The 20,142-nt window shown below is 42.0% G+C and overlaps 1 protein-coding gene across 1 annotated transcript in view; it reads right to left on the bottom strand.

The window, feature by feature from the left end:
- Positions 1 to 4,088: 4,088 nt before the first annotated feature.
- Positions 4,089 to 20,142, bottom strand: part of LOC126248591 (pickpocket protein 28-like) — a 92,743-nt gene continuing 76,689 nt past the window's right edge. Inside the window, exon 6 of the mRNA XM_049949757.1 lies at positions 4,089 to 4,249. Within this exon, the coding sequence (XP_049805714.1) occupies positions 4,089 to 4,249 (161 nt within the window). The remainder of the gene's footprint in view (positions 4,250 to 20,142) is intronic.

Below are 20,142 nucleotides of genomic sequence, written 5' to 3'. Positions count from 1 at the left end.
CCGAAATTCACATTGGACGATCTTCATCGTCGAAAGGTGAAGACAGTGTGACTCACGTACATGAACTTTTGAAGAAAACAATAGAATGAGTGTTTCTCTGATAAACAAAACCATTGTCCACGAGACTGTAACTGAACACTTGAAGATGAAGAAAATGTGCACAAAACTCGTTCAAAAACATTTGACTTATGATCACAAGTCCAATTGAAGACCTTTTGGAATTATGTACAAATGGTGCTACTGTTTTGGGCATGTTATAACGGGGGATGACTCGTAGATTTTAGACTACAACCCTGAGACGGAGGGACAGAGTTACAATTAGCACCCCTGACACTTATCACTCTACACGAGCGGATCCAAAGTGAAGGCAATACGCATTATCTTCTTTATGCTAGTGGTACTGGTCACCAACAGTTTGTACTAGTTGGATAGACCGTCAGTACTGGCTTTCATGTGGAAGTGCTAAAAAGTCTGGAAGAAAAAAGATTTGCCGGTGTCAGGCCACACATCGACAGTTTCTGGAAGCTCCACCAAGGTAATGCACGCAACCACACTGCCTTCTTGGTGAGCAATTATCGAACAGACTTTATTTTTTGTTTCCGCAGCTCAAGACACCTTTGAAAAGGCACTGTTTAGGGGCCACCGACAATGTGGGAGCTGCTGTTACGTGTGCCTCAAGGACATTACAACCTATGCTTTCCGGAAAGCATGTAACGATTGGAAATTTCGATGATAAAAATTTTTATTTTTAAGAATTTTGATGCAATGTTTCGTTCTGATCAATGAATTAATTTTTATGGACTTAATAACATTACTTTATGGACAGACCTTGTACTCGTGCTGTGTTCTGTTTCCAGAAAGACAAGGAACACGACATCAACTGGGGCGCCGATATTTAATGCTTTCTTGGTCTCGTGGACGAACAGAGCAAGGTGAGTTTTACACGATCGTTGTTTTCGTAACCCATGTTGATACTTACAGTCGAGAGTTTCTATCTCCAGAAATGTCATAATAGCTAACCTAGAACATTTGTACAACAGACCGACGTGAGAAATACACGAAAGGAAACAGAGAAGAGTTTTCAAACTCACAGAGAAAATGCGTGGACCTACGTGTCATTCGTCTGCTTACGTGAAGGTGACTGCATGCTGTCACAAAGTCAATTTGGTCGCTGAAACAAGTGCCACAGCCATTCTGATCAGAGTCGAGTGCGGGCCTATCAACGAAAGCGAAGGCAAAGGAAAGAGAAAATATGCGACTCGCCTAGTTGTCGAAGGACTTAACAGAAGTACAGTAAACAGGCAGCACAAGGTAGACCTTTACACAAGTACGGTAAATAGGTAGTGTAGTCCATTGTCATAATCATCTCTTGTACAGTGTACGCGAGAAAAATGTAGACGGAGTGCTGCTCGACTACGATATTATTGCGCTTGGCTGTTACCGGAAACACACCGTGCCGTTACAGTAAGCAGGTACTGGAAAAACAAGGAAAGTGCATGGCAGTGTCAATACTAGGTCAGTTGTGAATAAACTATTAACCCCGATTACGCGCTGACTCATGATAAGCCGACAGAACCGCCCTTACTCCAAGTGCAATAATAATGTCGTCGGTTAATAGTCACACGATTCACATAGGTGCTTGACTAAGACTTCACTGACATGGCTCTTAAAAATCTCTCTCCATTCTGCAATTAAGCTGTAATGTTACGTGCAGAGACACAGACTTACCTATCAAGTCGTTCCAGTTGTATACGGTGTCTCTCTGGAAAAGGACAGCCGATATTTCCTTGAAGTAGACGTGTAGAATGGTATGATTCCTTAAGGTGATGTTGCTGCTGCAGCAAAATCAATTTATCAGCAGTTACTGATTTTAGCTGTGAGTTGAAAGAGTACTGGATAAATTTAGAAATGGGAAACACATAACTTGCTTCTGCACATTAAGACTTGGTGAGCATCAAAACTTATCAGTGCAGTAAGGAGGTCACAGTTCGATTTTAGAAGACACTAAAAATAAAAAATAAATTTACTATTTACTAGGCCTATTTTATGCAGGAACGGCATAAGCGTTGCAATTAAAAAAATGTTAGATTTAATAAGCTACACTGGTTTTGAGGGTAGCTACTGTTTACTATTATATCGACATGTTATTAAACATTGCCATGCGAATCCAAGCCATCAGATTTCGAAAGTGCCAGTATAAAAATCCGAATGAGTACACCTTGAATGTAGATTCGGGAAATAACCAACACGTGGATGACTTTGTGCTGAGTATAGTGAAGTATGGTGCTCAGCTATAAACTGGAAAGATAAAGGAAATCGATGACAATAAATTATTTGTTTGCACCTTGATGAAAGAAAAAAAAATTGGCAATGGCGATACTTTCCTGCCACGAGCTGCTATAACCGGAACAAAATTGTGCAAAAATTATTTTTTAATCTTTGACACCAGCGGTTTCAACCAGAACCGTTTTACGTACCAGAGTCTTTTGCATGAAACCACCTATGCCACTGCGAGACATAAACATCTCGTGGTACAATGAGGTACTTCTATGAATGTAGTGCATGGTAGCAGGCACTTACAGCAGTAAAAGCAACAGTCGGCGTGGAGATAGTGCTATGTGGTTATAGGAGATTGTCATATGTGACTCTTTTACTGTGATCAGATTGAAAAGATCATTGACAAAATAGAGTATATATAACCAAAGCTATTGTAATATAAATTTGAGTTTATTCTACTGCTTTTATGAATAGTTTCGAAATGAAAGCACTGGGGCAGTATATACTTTTGATATAACGTTATTAAATTTTAGATCCATTTTTTATTTTTATTTAGGACTGTAAATTGTTTTAGATATTATGAGTTCATGAAAGTTTCGAGATGTCGGATAAACGTGAAATTGCTTTCAGATATATCTCATGAAATTATGGGTGATTTAAAAATGCATGTTCCAAAGTGAAACCAAATTCTTAAAACAATTGATTGTTTGCTTTTGGCCATCTTCTCCCTGTATTAGTTGCTTACTGTGATGATAAAGAAGTATTTCGTAAATATTTTTAATATTAATTTTTTGTATTATTTGGACTCAAGGAGGTAAAGTGGCTGATCGACCTACTTTCTTCGTGTATATGAGGTTGCAATTGAGGCCTTCCTTATCCTTTTTGATTTTTATGTACATTCTCTTCATACATATATTTTTACCTTTTTTAATAATGATGCTTAACGTGCACATCATTTTTTCCAGTATTTTACATACGAATAAAATTTTCGTCGTTATTAGCTTATGGTGCATTTATTTCTTAGGTGCACTTAATCAACCTTGTATTCTAACCTACTTCCGGGACAATATTAACTTACCATAGTCTGAAGTAACTTGGCATAGTTCTAAAGTCTCTGTATTTTTTTACGAACTCAATGTACAAGCTTTTTAGTGATATTTTCGTTATTAATGAGTAGCGAAAGAGTAACACTGTCAGCTCCAACAGTCTCATAAGCATTAAGTACTGAAGTGAGAAACATGGTCATCAAAAATCAAAAACTATATCAACTAGCCCCAGTCTCTAGTAAGTGCAGCCAAAGACTCATTGGCAAGCTGATACTTTCGTAATATGGACGATTGCTCCCTCCCTCCCCATTCTTCTCCCTTCTCTGCCCCTCACACAAATGCCCCTATCCTTACACACACACAGACATGCGTGTGCGCGCCAGCGCAGTGGTACCAGACTCCGTTCTTACCCATAGTTTTCACTGTATTACATCATTTTCTATTTTTATATTGTCTTATAGCAACAATCAATCAGTACACCTTCCTTTACTTGAGCTTCCCCTGTGGCAGTAGGAAACAAAAGGATGCTTTAACAAATGAAGGTAGATGTTATGGAAATTGTAAGTAGAGTGATGAGTTTGTGCAAGAGGCAGGAGAGTAAGGCTGAATATATAATTAACTGGAGAACTCCTTTTAAGAAGTCAGAAAGGAGTGTCATTCATTCGATAATCTGGCTCTCAGATTTTAAGCTCTTTAGGAGACAATACTGAAATGTTTTGTATTCTTTGGACTTTTATTATCTAGGTTACCCAGAAGCACATGTACTTACAAGAACTTGGTGGTGTCGTACTGGGACTGGAAGAGCCATCCCGACGTAGTACTGAGGTAATAAGCGGTGTCGAAGCAACCAGGGTAGCAGTCGCAGGACATGCCTGATTCATCTCCAGACACTTCCCCACTGTCTGGTTTGAAGCTGCTGAAGAACCCTGCATGAGAATGAGTTTAACAAAGAACACCCTTTACAGCAACAGCAAAAGCCGATTAACGTAGAATTTAAATGCGTTACGATATTAAGACTTCATTCCAAGATATTTATTACTGGTTTCAGAATAATTCGCGTCATTATATTTAGCATAGTTTTTTGTGTCCTGGTTCACAGTATTTATTTTAATGTTCCATTTCGCTGAATCATGAGTTTCAGGTATGCTTGCAGCTATTTTGCGATCATTCATGTCATTTAATATTAGACTGAGACTCAGGAGATAAGAATATAGCATTTCGTAACTATCGATTCTATAAGTTATCTCAATAAATTTCTATATCATTTCAAAGTTGTAAAGTTCTTTTTGACACACCCTGCACGTTAATGTGCACATAATGTACGTGCATAGTAAAGCTAGTACGTTCAGTATTTCAAAGAATGGTTTACATAACTGTCTAGGTCTACTCCTTGCAATATACCCAATGGCACTCTTTTGAATCCTAAAAATCGCCATATCTGCTGCGGAATTTCCCCAGAATATGATGCCATGTTTTAGATGAACATTAAAATATCCAGAGTGACAATTCATTAGTGACTGTTCATTTATGCAGCGTCTTAGGGCCCTTAAAAGCTAACATCCTGTACTCAGCTTGGAATTGTTGCATCCAATATATTTGTTGCATTTTAGGTCACATTGTGTCCAAATATCAAGAAATATTGTTGCTTCTTTATTTAAAATGGATTGAGTGTTGATGATGACATCAGGATAATGTAAGATGCTATTTTGGGAGTTATGCGAATTTGTTAATACTGTTTTCCTGTTGTTTATTTTATAAACTGCTTCATGTTGACCATTTACTTAGTTGACTTCTAACAGAGCTAACTACATGTTGGATATCTATTTTTTTTTTTTTTGCTGTTTTTACTAACGTTGTGTCATCAGCAAGCATAATTGAAGCCGTTTTAACAAAACTCAACAAACACCATTTATTTCAAAATGTCTTTAACGGATCCTGGTTCCTTTATAAGAGCCTCATCCAATGGCTAACAAAAAATACTACGAAACTGAATATAAGGCGCTTGATTATAACAACATTTCACAAAACTCTACACTCCATTTCTCAAGATTCCGCAACGTCAGCTAATCGTTCTTGTATTCTGGTTGGTTGAAACTTTGATCTTAAAAGTTACATTCAATAACCTTTACAGTCGCAAGTGTTTATTGTCGGGCAATGACACAACATCCTGCAAGATAAACGAACTGTTTGCTGCGATTATTAAAAAAGTGCTTATTGCAATTCTCTTTCGTGTTCAGCCACTGTTCCACTATAAGAATAGTAGCTGTCGTAGACCGTTCTTGTTGGAACATCATTATTAAAAGATATTAGAAGATCTAGAATATTCTAAATCAGTGCAGCGGGTGAAAAGTGGAGGAAAAAGCAGGAGACGACAACGTCAAAATAGTAATAAGAGCACGATTGCACTCTCAAATGAAGATCTGGATACAGACTGTAACGGTTTTGAAACAACAAAGGAAACGGCATGGTAAGCAGCATGTTTGTGTTTCTTTGACCTTAGTCATTTTAAACATAGCCTGTATAAAAAGTAAGACAAGAGCTGAGCAGGATAATTTCTTATTACGATACATGAGAGTGAATTTACTTAAAAGACACAGAATGTAGACAAAGATATGTGTCAATCTCATACCGTATAACAGAAAAAGGTTGCAGAGACATGGGTGTATGTGTAAATTTAAGGTGAATGGGTGGAGAAAGGAAAGGAAACGGAAGGGATTACTGATGTCAGCTGCGTCGGGACATTACGTGGAATCAGTAGGGACGAGTGGAAATGCGTACCGGACTGGGGTTCGAACCCGGGGTCTCCTGCTTACTAGGCAGGTTCTTCAACTGCGCTATCCAGGAAAGGTGCCATCGCAGCACTGCGGACTATCTCGACATGCCTCACGACCGACCCACATCCCTATCTAGTGCCACGTATCCATAGTCCCTGTTCATTTTCTCCATGCTAGCTACTCCGCGATTCCTGCAGGAGGTAGGACGTACTTGAGCATCCGCAGTGAAGAAGGTGGCTCATTTGCCTATCCAGGCGAATCGAATATTTATGAATGCCTGGTATCTATTCTTTCGGAGGGATGTCTGGAAGAACAGACACCACACATTCGTATAATCACTGTACGTGTCTCAACATTCAGAAAAGTGGCAGCTAAGTCGATTTTATTTTGAGTGTAAAGAAACAGTTTGTAGAGGGAAAATAACTGTCTAAGGAAAACTGAGATGGACGAGCTCCCAAGCAACATGAAAGGGACGTGCAGCAGATGCAGTTCATTAAGAAGGACAACCTTCAGTACAAATGCAGATATTCTCATTAGACATAAAAGTTTTCTGAGTACAGTACTGAGTCAAAACATAAACATTCTAGAGAAACCGACGTTTCGGCCACACTTACAGTGGTCTTTTCTGGGTCTGCAGGTAGAGCCCATTGAATTCAAATAGTTAGAATGTATGCTTGTAACACCTAGCTTGATAAAATAAAGAAGAATCATGCATGAAAGATTGATATGTTGAGTTTTGTAAAAATTGGCAATTTGTAACTTTTTTCTCAATAAAGGTTGTTAATGACGAACTTCAATTAGTCCTTCATCAATTATTATCTATATGGATGATCGATATCAATTTTTGGGATTTTTGGAACCAACGATATTGAATACAACTAAAAAACATGCCTCCTGTAAAATTTTGTAAATGGCCTTTGTTGAGTTATGTTAAAATGGCCCTCAGTTGTTTTATGTGAATCGGTATAAATGTCCTGATCACAGATCTAAATCATCATAAGAGAAAGTCCCATTTCAGATCTTTGATGTACACCATAGTTTACGCTCATGTATAAATAATAATACACAGCATCAAAAAAAGTTTTGCATCACCTCGGTTTCTAGAGTTCCTGAATCTGTACAGAAAATTGGAATAGAGATCAACATACACATCACTTCCGCCCTTTGTACTGATCATGAAAACTACGCATTACATGTTGTACCAGGATTCAGCGAGACCTTCAGAGGTGGTGGTCCAGATTGCTGTACACACCGGTACCTCTAATACCTGATAACATGTCCTCTTGCACTGATGCATGCCTATATTCGTCGTGGCATACTATCCAGAAGTTCATCAAGGCACTGTTGGTCCAGATTGTCCCACTGCTCAACGGCGATCCGGCGTAGATCCCTCAGAGTGGTTATTGTCCCACTGCTCAATGGCGATCCAGCATAGATGCCTCAGAGTCGTTAGTGGGTCACGTCGTTCATAAACAGACCTTTTCAAACTATCCCAGGCATGTTCGATAGGGTTCATGTGTGGAGAACATGCTGGCCACTCTAGTTGAGCGATGTTGTTATTGTGAAGGAACTCATTCACAAATGTGCACGATGGGGGTGCGAGTTGTTGCCATGAAGACGAATGCCTCGCCAATATGCTGCCAATATGGTTGCACCATCGGTCGGAGGATGGCATTCACGTATCGTACAGCCGTTACGGCGCCTTTCATGGCCACCAAAGGCATACGTCGGTCCCACATAATGCCACCCCAAAACAGTAGCGAACCTCCACCTTACTGCACTCGCTGGACAGTGTGTCTAGGGCGTTCAGCCTGACCGGGTTGCCTCCAAACACGTCTCCGACGATTGTCTGGTTGAGGGCATAAGCGACACTCATCGGTGAAGAGAACGTGATGTCAGTCCCGAGCGGTCCATTCGGCATGTTGTTGGGCCCATCTGTACAGTCCGCGCCAGGTATCTGAGAGCTGGATAGCCACTGCGCATGCGCGGAAGTGTGCAGCTCTGCCCAGATACATTCGGTTGTCCTCGGTGTGACACGTGTGTCCTTTGTGAGCACAGTGCAAGTTCCACCTTTGTGTTCTTTTTCGGTATTTATATTACTAGTGCACAGTGACTTCATACTGAATATGACGTCTATTAGTACTTCAAAACTAAAAGGCAGAAAACTGAATAGTCAGTCACAGGAGATTATACATAAGGTTTTAATGTTTATGGAGGCTGAGCCCTCTCAGGGGATGAACATTCCGGTGAACCAAGCTCAGCTGTGAGCTAAAGTGGCCACAGGCGTTTCGCGTAGCGGTATCCAGAAAATTAAAAGGGAAGGCAGGCTATCAGAATATCGCGGGAAAGGGAAATTTGAAACTCCAGACAAAAAACGTAAACGCAAAAGACTTATAGATGTTGATAGTTTTGATGAGGCCGTTGTTAGGAGAACTGTTTACAACTTTTATCTGGCTGAAAAACTTGTGCCTCCAGTGGAAGGAATTAAACAGAAGTTGAAAGAAGCAGTAGACTTTCAAGGTAGTAACACTAGTGTAAGGCGGCTACTAAAGAAATTTGGTTTCCGCTGGAAAAAAAAACAAAATCAAGTAGGCTGATATTGTTAGAGAGAAGCGATATTAGAGAAAATAGTATATCGTATTTGAAGTAAATAAAAAATGTAGGGAAGAAAACAAAGACATTGTTTACGTTGATGAAACTTTTATTTTATCGTCACATGTAACTGGGAAATCATGGAGTGATAATACTGCTCACGGTCTCCTCAAACCGGCATCAAAGGGACAACACCTAATAATAACTCAAGCAGCCGGCGAAAATGGCTTTATTCCTGATGCGCTTGTTATGTGGAAGACAAATCAAGCAATGGGAGATTAAGACAACCAAATGAACCAACGAAATGAGGAGAAGTGGTTGACAGGAAAGCTGATTCCCAATCTAACTCTGTAATAGTTTTCGACAATGCGCCATATCACAATGTTAAAATAAACAGCGCTCCAACATCTCACTCAACTAAAGACGATATCAGAAAGTGGCTAACAAAGGAACGAATCCCATTCTCGGATAATATATTGAAGCTCGTTCTCTATGAGCTCGTTCGAAGAACCAAGGCAACGACCGTCGAGTATTCCGTCGATAAAATCCTCAAAACTGCTGATCACGTTACTTTACGCCTTCCTCCTTACCATCTAGAATTAAATCCAATAGGAGATATTTGGTCGATTGTAACTGGTAGGGCAGCTTCTAGGAACGTTCTCTACAAAGTAACGTCTGTGAAAAATTTATGCGAGGAGAAATTTAAATCCATGAGTAAAGAAGACTGGATTCCGTTGTGCGAACACGTTAAAAATTGAGAGGGAATACATGCAGAAAGAAATATTTATCGACAATGAAATAGATAAGACAATCATAGATGTAGTTGGTGCAGACAGTGATAGCGGAACTAATTACTGTGATTCTAGCTCTGAAGATGACGAAGAACTGGAAGGAGTGGCTGTGCTACCTAATAATGACTGAAGGTAAGTGCTCGCATTCTAAGCTGATCAGATTTCAAAGAGAAAAAACAAGGACACTTTTGTTTATAGTTTATACATAACTTCATTACTGCTGTTACGTATTGCTTTTATTTTTGCCAGGTACTGTGATATTTTGAAGCTGATAATAGGCCCATGATGATGCTACAGTTGAAGAATTCAAGAAAAGAGTGTATCTTCAATTTGTGAATTGAGATGGGAAATGTAAATATTACTAATCTGTAATAAGACACAAAGTAAATATTTTATCCTAAGATTTATCTTAGTAGTATTTATCAGAAGAATGAATGGACTGATTTTAGCAGTTCCTCGTTAGAAAGAAGACATTTTATTATTAATACGGTAAATATGGTAAATATTGTGTAATACATTTCTCTAACGTCCTACTACTAGGGAATGTAATTCTCATAATTTTTAATTAAGTAAGAAATGTTACTGCACGCATTTTGTTTCTCGATTAAAACAGGGACAATTACTTGTCCGGAGTGATTATCTGAAGACGTCGGGACATTTATGTGAAAGCCGAGACGTCTGGTCAGCCGAGCGCAGTCAATGTTCTCAGCTCGGCGTGCATACGCTTGCTCCGAGCTCCGCAGCATTCCTCGCTGTGACGCCACCCATGCTTTCAGATATCTGGCGCAGAGTGTACCGCGATGCATGGTGTCGTGGTTGCAAAGATGGACCTCGCCATTGACGCTGAGAATAAAGTTGCGCGTCATGCAGCTTATTGCGCACAGTTTGAGTGGTAACACGACTTCCTGTGGCTGCACGAAAAGCATTATTCAACATGGTGGCGTTGCTCTAAGGGTTCCTCCGAGCCATAATCCGTAGCTAGCGGTTATCCACTGCAGTAGTAGCCCTTGGGCGGCTTGAGCGAGGCGTATCATCGACTGATCCTATCTCTCTATATCTCCTCCGTGTCCGAACAACAGCGCTTCGGTTCACTCCGAGACGCCTGGACACTTCCCTTGTCTAGATGCCTTCCTAACACAAAGTAACAATGAGGACGTGATCGATCCGCGGTATTGACCGTCTAAACATGGTTGAACTACAGACAACACGAGCCGTGTACCTCCCTCCTGGTGGAATGACTTGAATTGATTGGCTGTCAGACCCCTTACATCTTTGTGCGGGTTTAGTGACATCTCTGAACATTCAAAGGGACTGTGTCTGTGATACAATATCCATAGTCAACGTCTGTCTTCAGGAGTTCTGGGAACTGGGATGATGCAAAACTTTTTTTGATTTGTGTAATTTCGTGTGACTCAGGGGTCGGGTGCACGTCTTACTATTGGACGCCATCTAGGCGACTTGCGAGTCCTTATCCTAAACCAGCCATCCAAATGGAGAAGGGGGACCTACAGTGTAACGTGGAATCCCAACCACCTCTAGTTTCTGGTGACTCCTGGCATTATTTAGAGATGAAGGCTGGATTAATAAGAAGACTGAAAAATCCGTGGGCCGACTGTAATTCGATACCGACTTCTCGCTTTCGTGACACACTAGACCACCAGGCCCAGCTCACGTGCCTCATCCTCACGCCCGCCGTCCCGGGAGCAGTTGTTCGTGCACGAGCATACGAGTGGGTGGGAAGTTTCGGCAAACGGCTGATGGACATGCAGTGTCGCAGACGGGCTGTAGCATACGCAATGCATTCACTGAATGCAGGGGGGCCAGCGGTGAGCAAGCAGGTTGCGCAAGCGCCGGACGGGTGACATCGGGCCGCCTGGCGGGTAGTCTGCATTACAGCCCTGCCTGCGAACGAGAGCGGGGGCGGGCGAGGGCAGCCTTTGCCCCACACAGCACGCTGGAACCGCCTGCGGCATAGGTGATAGGGAATTAAGTATTCTATTTGCGATTTTACATCTACGAGGGTTGGAAGTTTAATAGTGGCAACTTTTATTTACAACTTAAATAAAATAGATACATGTTTAAAAGTTTTTCTATCCTTCAGAGTAGTCACCAGCATGGTATATAACCTGTGGCCATCAATGTGGAAGTCGCAGGATACACTTAAGAGCGCCGGTTGTGTTGAAAGATCGCGAGAAGTGGTCTGTTGCCCGATGAGTCTCTGCAATATTTCTTAAGCGAATACCATGAAGTGCTTCCTACACATTAGGAATGAAATTGAAGCTAAGAATGGCTTAAATGTCGGTAGTATGGGTCATATGTGCCCGGAAATTGTCCTGAAAAATGATGGGCGGATCCTTCAGAAAGCGACGCCACTTCTTTCTCAAAGCTGGTGGCGGGTGTGTGACGAACAGCTTAGAGAAAGAAGCGATGACTCTTTCCACAGAACCCGCCCAGCATTTTGCGGGACAATGCTCGGACACATATTGCGCAAGTCGAGACTGATTTGTTCAATCTATGGGGCTAGAAAATGCTGTACCACTCACCACACTACCAGGACAAAAGCCGTTATGACTTCTGCTGGATTCTTAAATTGCAGGAATCAATTCATGGCATTAATTCACTCTTTTGACGGGCCCCTAATGATGGGATATTCAAGCTGACTAGTATCATGTACAGTGCTAACAGGCTGACTGCTTTCTCTGCCCGTATGATCAAGGCTAATTGAGTAGGACAGATACCATCCCATGATGCATGACACGTACAATTATTTTCCGTTTTAAACACTGTTCATTCCCATAGCGGATTTATACTGGATGATCAAAAAGTCACTTAAATTTGAAAACTTAATAAACCACGGAATAATGTAGAATGGTTCGAATGGCTCTGAGCACTATGGGACTCAACTGCTGTGGTCATCAGTCCCCTAGAACTTAGAACTACTTAAACCTAACTAACCTAAGGACATCACACACATCCATGCCCGAGGCAGGATTCGAACCTGCGACCGTAGCGGCCTCGCGGTTCCAGACTGTAGCGCCTAGAAACGCACGGCCACTCCGGCCGGCCGAATAATGTAGATAGAGAGGTAAAAATTGACACGCATGCTTGGGATGACATGGATTTTATTAGAACGAAAAAAAAAAAACAAAGTTCACAAAATGTCTGACAGATGGCGCTGGACAGCAAAACGTCAGTGACTGCGCATGACAATCGTGTATAAAAGGAACTGTAATGAGAGAGAGAATCATGCGCCAGCAGTCGCAGGATGTTGACGTTACCTCAAAAGGCGCTTTTAGTGAAGCTGTATTATCAGACGCGTGAAGGATCTCTTGAGCGCGTCGTTTGGTGATGATTGTGTGCTCAGCCGCCACTTTCGTCATGCTTGCCCTCCCAAATCCCCAGTCCTCAGTCCGTGCGATTATTGGATTTGGGGTTACCTGAAGTCGCAAGTGTATCGTGATCGAACGACATCTCTAGGGATGCTGAAAGACAACATCCGGCGCCAGTGCCTCACCATAGCTCCGGACATGCCTTACAGTGCTGTTCACAACATTATTCCTCGACTACAGCTATTGTTGAGGAATGATGGTGGACATATTGAGCATTTCCTGTAAAGAACATCATCTTTGCTTTGTCTTACTTTGTTATGCTAATTATTGCTATTCTGAGCAGATGAAGCGCCATCTGTCGGACATTTTTTGAAATTTTTAAATTTTTTTGGTTCTAATAAAACCCCATGTCATTCCAAGCATGTGTGCCAATTTTTACCTCTCTCTCTACATTATTGCGTAATTTATTCAGTTTTCAAATTTATACTGACTTTTTGATCACCCGGTACACTCTAACTTGACACTTGCGTCTCATTATTTACTCATTTCAACTCTTTTCCAGAACGATCTATAGCATCGCATAGATTCTAAGACTAGACCGATAACTTCATTTTAAATTTGATCCATTTCACCCATCGGTACACTCAACATTCTTTTGAAGGGGTTGCGTGTCAGAAGAAATGTGAGTTTCTTTCTCAGCAGAACAGAATAAAATAATCTTATATGATTTTAACGTTTTTCTATAGCAAGCGCTCCCAGTCTCAGTTTTAACGAAGTCTTAATAAACTTCATCCTGTACAATAAAACATCACCAACAGGTACGAATGTCTTGCGTGAAATAATTAAGATAAACAGCCTTATAGTCGAGGTTAGTCTCTCCATAATAATTAAGTATCGGCTGAAACTTGAGGAAAATTAAAAAATTTATCCAACTTTTTAGCAGTTTTAAATGTAACCTATGGTACAGCTGGACTTCTCATTTCTCACGTTGTTGAAATCAAAATTATCGCATAGTACTTGACAAGTTGTAGTTTTATGCTTTTACAACCGTATATGGTAGATTACTTACAACTGTTGTTCGCAAGACACGGAAGATCCGCCAAGGCGCACTCTCTTCCTGAATCTGGAAGATAAGGCACACAGATTATTCAGAAACAGCAAAAATCACAGCGAAAAAAAACCGTTAGTAAAATATTTGCCCTTACACGGAGAAAATGCCTTCGACTTAATATATGTCCGTAACTATCACCAATGCTAGCGCAATATACTGTATCTTATGTAAGCCACTATAGTATTTCAGTGTATGTGAAAGTTGTGATCTAAAAAGTTTTGAAATTGGGTCCGTAAACAGCAGTGCTGCGATGTTAAAGAGATACCAGTGTAATAATTTTACAATAAAAATAATATTCTAAATGGCCGGTGCGACAAATAAGAAGTATAGAAAAATGATATTTCTCCAAAACAAAACGGAATGCAGCGTCGATGATTTAAAAAGAAAAAAAATCTGTTTGTCTTGGTGACTGTTGTTGATGAAGGCCCTGTGATTTCTTTGAATTAACAAAGTTTGACCAGTGAGTGGAATAGGTGTTCTGTATTGTCAATAAACCTAATGGAGATTTCATCCCTAATTGTCAGCCAGCAAGTAATTTACATTAGGTGATGACGAATGCATCTGTAGCACTTTTCTTCACGGGGATGCTCCTAGCCAACAGACTTCTGGATTTTTGTGGAAACAATGCAATTTCTCACTAACTATTTACCAGCAAAAAGTTGGATTATCAACTCCTTTCATTCATTTTTTTACGAAGTTATTTAAAATAACCTTTTCAGTCCCGAGGTATCATATATGATACACATCGCAATTGCACACCTCACTTGTCCTTTCTTCTCTCGAGCAACACAAGAAGTCAACATTGATTGCAAACTTCGGGTTCTGCAACTGCATAGCACGTCTGAGCGAAATAAAGGAAAAAAACATATCTTTTTATAAATACAAGCTTCAATCACTTATTAAATCAGTTCAGACATTCCTCAGTTAATACCTACGTATAAATTAATGTTATAACGGATTTATATCCTTTAAACTTTTGAGTATCATATACAATACCTCGGGACCCAGTGCCAACGTGAAAGCAGACGTGAGGCTATATTTTTCTAGCTTATTTACTTGGCTTGACTGCAATGTTCAGAACAGGTAAAGATGCCGGCTAGAAGGCTGCAGAGGCCTTACCTTTATACGGTGTGAGCAGTGGAAAGTGTTCCTTTGCTTCACTGCTGATAGGCATTGCTTTACACGTTCCACAAAAAATAAAATTAGAAGTAATACTAACTTAACACCGATCCGTGTGGTAATACCAGGAAAAGCGAAAATACTTTGAAAAAATATAGGACTTTTTTTGTCTCTTTATCGAAAACTCTATACATTAAGTAATAGCACAAGTTTAGAGTAAGTAAACACTCGTGTACGTGACGTGCAAGGGCTGGAGAAAAATGTGAAGACACAGAGAGAAATGCTTGCTTATCCATATATACAGATAGTAGCCTAGCCTGCAGGATGTGGTGTTGCATCTGATAATGAAGGGCACCTGTGCGGTGTTCCCAATACCTTGCAACTGTCCGTCGCTGCCAGAACACTGTACAGTACAGTTGTGAGTGCATTACGTCAGAGATAAGTGAAGTCGTACATTAGCAAATTGTTAGTGGTCGAATAGTGAATGCTTCTGTAACAAAGACAGTCGAAATGTTTCGTGTTTCAAGAGGCACCACATCGATTATTTTTACCTCATGCACGCAAAGCGGAAAAATATCAACCGCTAAGTCACCGTGTGGAGGAAAGTGTGTATTGAGTGATCAAGGCAGACGGTCACTGCGGACGACGGGGACGAAAAGTAAGAGAACGACAGCTGAAAAAGTCACTGCACAATTGAATGTCGCACACGCGAACCCTGTCAGCACCAAAACAAAACGTAGCAGTGAACTGCGGGGAGAGCAGAAACTCCAAAATCACTCACCAGTGATGCAAATGCCCGTAAAAGGAAAACATGAAGTCGAAGCCAACAAACCTGAATTATGGAGCAATGGAAGAAAGTCATTTGGTCGGATGAGTCTTGTTTGAAACTGTTTCCAACTTCTAACCGAGTTTACTTCCCAAGAGTGAAACTTGGCGGGCGATTGGTGACGATTTGGGTGGTCTTACCGTCGTATTCCATGGGCGTCATTGTTACTCTGCAAGGTCGCATTTCGGCTGCTCAAGTCCGCTCCAGGGTACAATGTTTATTCCCCAATGGTGATGGCCGACTAGGCCCATGTTCACACAGCTCGCATCGTTCAGAACAGGTTTTGTGAGCACGAAGACGAACTGTCGCATCTCTCCTGTAACCAGTATTTACGCTCTTCTTTGGAGAGAAGAGTACGTGATCGCTACCCACCTCCACCATTGTTACCAGAACTAGCAAGTGCTTTACAGGAGAAATGGTCTAAGTTTCCCTTGAAAACCGTACAGCACCTGTATTACGAGTCGACTGGAAGCTGTTATTAATGCCAACAGCTTTTCTACACCGTATTAGGTACGGTAATATGTTGTGATTCTGGTTTCCATTTTTTATTCCATCCCCTGTACATTTCGTAACTTAAATGTTTCCCGTACAATGAGTTGAGAAAAGTCATGGAATAGCGATACGCAAATAGACAGACGGTAGTAGTATCCCGTGCACAAAGTATAAAAGGACAGTGAACTGGCGGAGCTGTCATTTATAATCAGCTGATTCAAGCGAAAAGGTTTCCGACGTGATTATGACCACGCCAGACTTTGAACATGGAATGGTAGTTGGAGCTAGACGCTTCAGACATTTCTTTTCGGAAATCGTTAGAGAATTCATATTCCGAGATGCACAGTGTCAAAAACGATCCGAGTGTAGCGAATTTCAGGCATTACCTCTCACCACGGATAGCGCAGTGACCGACGGCTTTCACTTAGCGACTGTGGGCAGCGGCGTTTACGTAGAGATGACAGTACTAATAGCAAAACAATAATTGCGTGAAATAACCAAAGAAATCAATGTGGGACGTACGACGAATGTATCCGTTAGGACAGTGCAGCGAAATTTGGCGTTAATGGGCTGTGGCAGCAGAACATGTGTGGGACATAATCGAGAGGTCATTTCGCGCACCAAATCCTGCAGCGGCCACATGCTCACAGCTATGGACGCCTATAGTGGCAGTATGGCTCAATATTTCAGCAGGATACTTCCAACGAATTGTTGAGTCCGTGCCACATCAATCTGCAGCACTACTCTGGGCAAAAGGAGGTCCGACACGATGTTACGAGGTATCCCATGACTTTTGTCACCACAGTGTAATCCACACTGCTGGCTATTAAAATCGCAATACCGACAAAATTACCAAGTATCGAAATATTACTTATTGGGCGTATAAAGCGTAATAGGAAGACTACATGTTAATATTTGCCGGTGATCTGGGGGTATGTAGGGTTGAGAACTTCAGTAGATACAGATGCATTCTCTGGCAATAACAATACCTCTAACTTAGCTAGGGATGAAATGGAACTGAACTTCGATGACAGATGCGGATCTGTCATTCAATTATTCTTTAACTCTTCACAAGAGTTCATCAAACTTATGGATTGGTGTATGGTGGCGTGCCAGTGCTAGTCCCCGGCAACCTATGAGGCAGTGAGTGAGTGATATGGGGAAAGTGCTGCACAGTCCAACAGTCGAACACACTTCGTCAGGACAGGCAACATGTTGGTTCGTGTTTTCTTGTTGGGAAGTAACGTTACGTACACCTTGAAGATAGGAAGCAGTCACAAATGTTAACACATCGGAAGTGTAATGCCTACTGTCGAAATTACTGGCTACATCCACAGGTGATCGCGTAGCGTACGCAGTGGCCCTCGTAACATCAAGTCAGTGGCTGAGGATGACGAATGCATGTGTCAACGTTCGTTGTCGTCGGAGCCTCTCCACGTGGATCCCCTCAAAGTGAAGCAGCACGCAGGACCGGGACTTGTCTGAAACAGCGACACGGTGCCACTGTTTTGCCCAGTGTTGCTGGTCTCTGTGTGCTGACACAAAGGAGGCTGCAACAGTGGATGGCGTACTGAGAGATCGCGGTGCGCTGGACGTCGTCACACTATACAAGTCTTGCTGCAAACGAGCCCATTTCCTGATGTGGCTGTATAATCCTGCGCGACCGAGCGAACAGTATGTCTGTCCCCATCTGTGTTAGTCGCGCTGGTAGCTTAGATCCTGCATCGCGGTACGGGCCTCGTGAGCCTGTCAGTTCTGCACTAAGGGAAAAAAAGTCGCAACATCGAGACGGAGTTGTGCGACGTAAAAGAAAGTTGGTGGGGATCTTTTTACTCCTGAAAGATGATGTCTGTTTCAATTTTGTGCCATTCGCATAAGAGTGGCGCTAGTAGCCGCCGTGTGCGCTAGTTCCTTTGAAATTGGACGTAGGAAGTTGATGTTAGTCAAGAATGTCTTTAAGGTGACAAAGATGCCTTTATCAACCCCTCAGCGAGTTTGAACGAGGTCATGTAATATGACTATGAGAGGCTGGATGTTCCTTCTGCGATACTGCAGAAAGACTTGGCAGCGGTGTTGCCACCGTATTAGACTGCTGGCAGTGGTGGTTATAGGAATGCACTGTCGCTAGAAGAACGGGCTCCGGGCTCCAGCGTGGCACTACAGAGAGGGAACACCGTCATGTTGGGCTTATGGCTCTGGTGGATTGTACTGCTGCTGCAGCAGTTCGAGCAGCAGTTGGCACCACCCTGACGCAACAGACTGTTACAAATCTATTACCTCAATGACAGCTCCGAGCCAGACGCCCTGTAGCATGCATTCCACTGCCCCCAAACCACCGCTATTTGCCTCTCCAGCGGTGTAAAGCGAGAGCTCACTGCAGAGCCTGGTGGAGGTCTGTTGTGTTTCCTGATGAAAGCTGGTTCTGCCTCGGTGCCAGTGACGGCCGTGTGTTGGTTAGGAGGAGGCCAGTTGAGGGCCAGAAACCAAATTGCCTGCCTGATAGACAAATTGGACCTACCCTGCAGTTACCTGCGACTCAATACGACACTGAGCGCGCTCTCGTGGTTATCCCATGCACTCTGACTGCAAATTTGTACACCAGTCTGGTCATTCGACCTGTTGTGCCACCATTCATGAACAGCGTTGTAAGGAGTGTGTTATAACAGTACAGCACTCGCTCACCTACCGCTGCTGTAGCATAACATGCTCTCCAGAGGGTCGCCATGTTGCTTTAGCCTGTTATATCACCAGATCTGTTCCCGATTGGGCACATACGGGACATCGCCAATCGAGCACATATGGAACCTTGGAAGGTAACTCCAGCGTCATTCACAACCAGCATTAAGCGCCCCTTTATTGAGCGACCAAGTGCAACAGGCACGGAACTCTATCCCAGAAACTGACATACGGCGCTTGTACAATACAATGCATGCACGTCTGCTTTCCTACATTCAACATTCCGGCGGTTACACTGGTTATCAAAGAACCATCATTTCACATTTGCAGTGGCTTAGCTCACTCTTACATTAGCCTGTGATCTTGCAATGTTAATCGCTTAAATATGTTACCTAGAGACATGTGTCCCCGAAATTTCATTGCTCTACATTAATTATTTTTTGGTGTTGCGATTTTTTTCCGTCAGTGTATATTCTCATGGCTGTCGTGGGCCTAACCAAATGAGCAGCAATATGGAGCAACGATAAATTGCAGTATCAGTAGGCCGCCGAACTCCCACGGTCGAGTTGAACGTGTGCTGCTAGACGTATCTCAGTCTTACGTGGGGATAACACGATTTTCTCACGAACAAGCAACATTGAAATACGATATCTGAATAGCAAACCGTCTGTCTAACCTTTCCTTATACACATAATTCAGATCACGTTAATACTACTTACTTCTTGAGGTTTTGGTAAAATGCACATTCAACTATGTAGTGCAGTTCGTGCCAATTTGGTGTTTGCTGCGCGCCAGCCTCATGGTGTTGCAATTTCAGTGATCAACAGAGTAAACAAAAATTTTCCAGTACAAAGACACATTAGATAACACGTAACGAAACGAAATGGCACACAGTACTGCTTTACCACAGTTATTTGGCAAAGGGTTCAAGGAAAAGCCGAAGACTAAAACACGACCGCTGGGAGCGCAATATTTTACGATGACGCTGCTGCTCCTCTCAGCTCCAGTAATTCAAAGACATTCATTCAAGGTACTGACAGTTTAAAGAAGCGGATAATGACTGGTTCGATTAACAAGAGTTATTGCTAGCAGATGAAAGAGGAGCTTAT

Source organism: Schistocerca nitens, chromosome 1 (genome assembly GCF_023898315.1).
Source record: "Schistocerca nitens isolate TAMUIC-IGC-003100 chromosome 1, iqSchNite1.1, whole genome shotgun sequence".
NCBI classification, from domain to species: domain Eukaryota; kingdom Metazoa; phylum Arthropoda; class Insecta; order Orthoptera; family Acrididae; genus Schistocerca; species Schistocerca nitens.
Note: the sequence above shows the minus strand (reverse complement) of the source record. Positions and strands in the feature narration are given on the sequence as shown.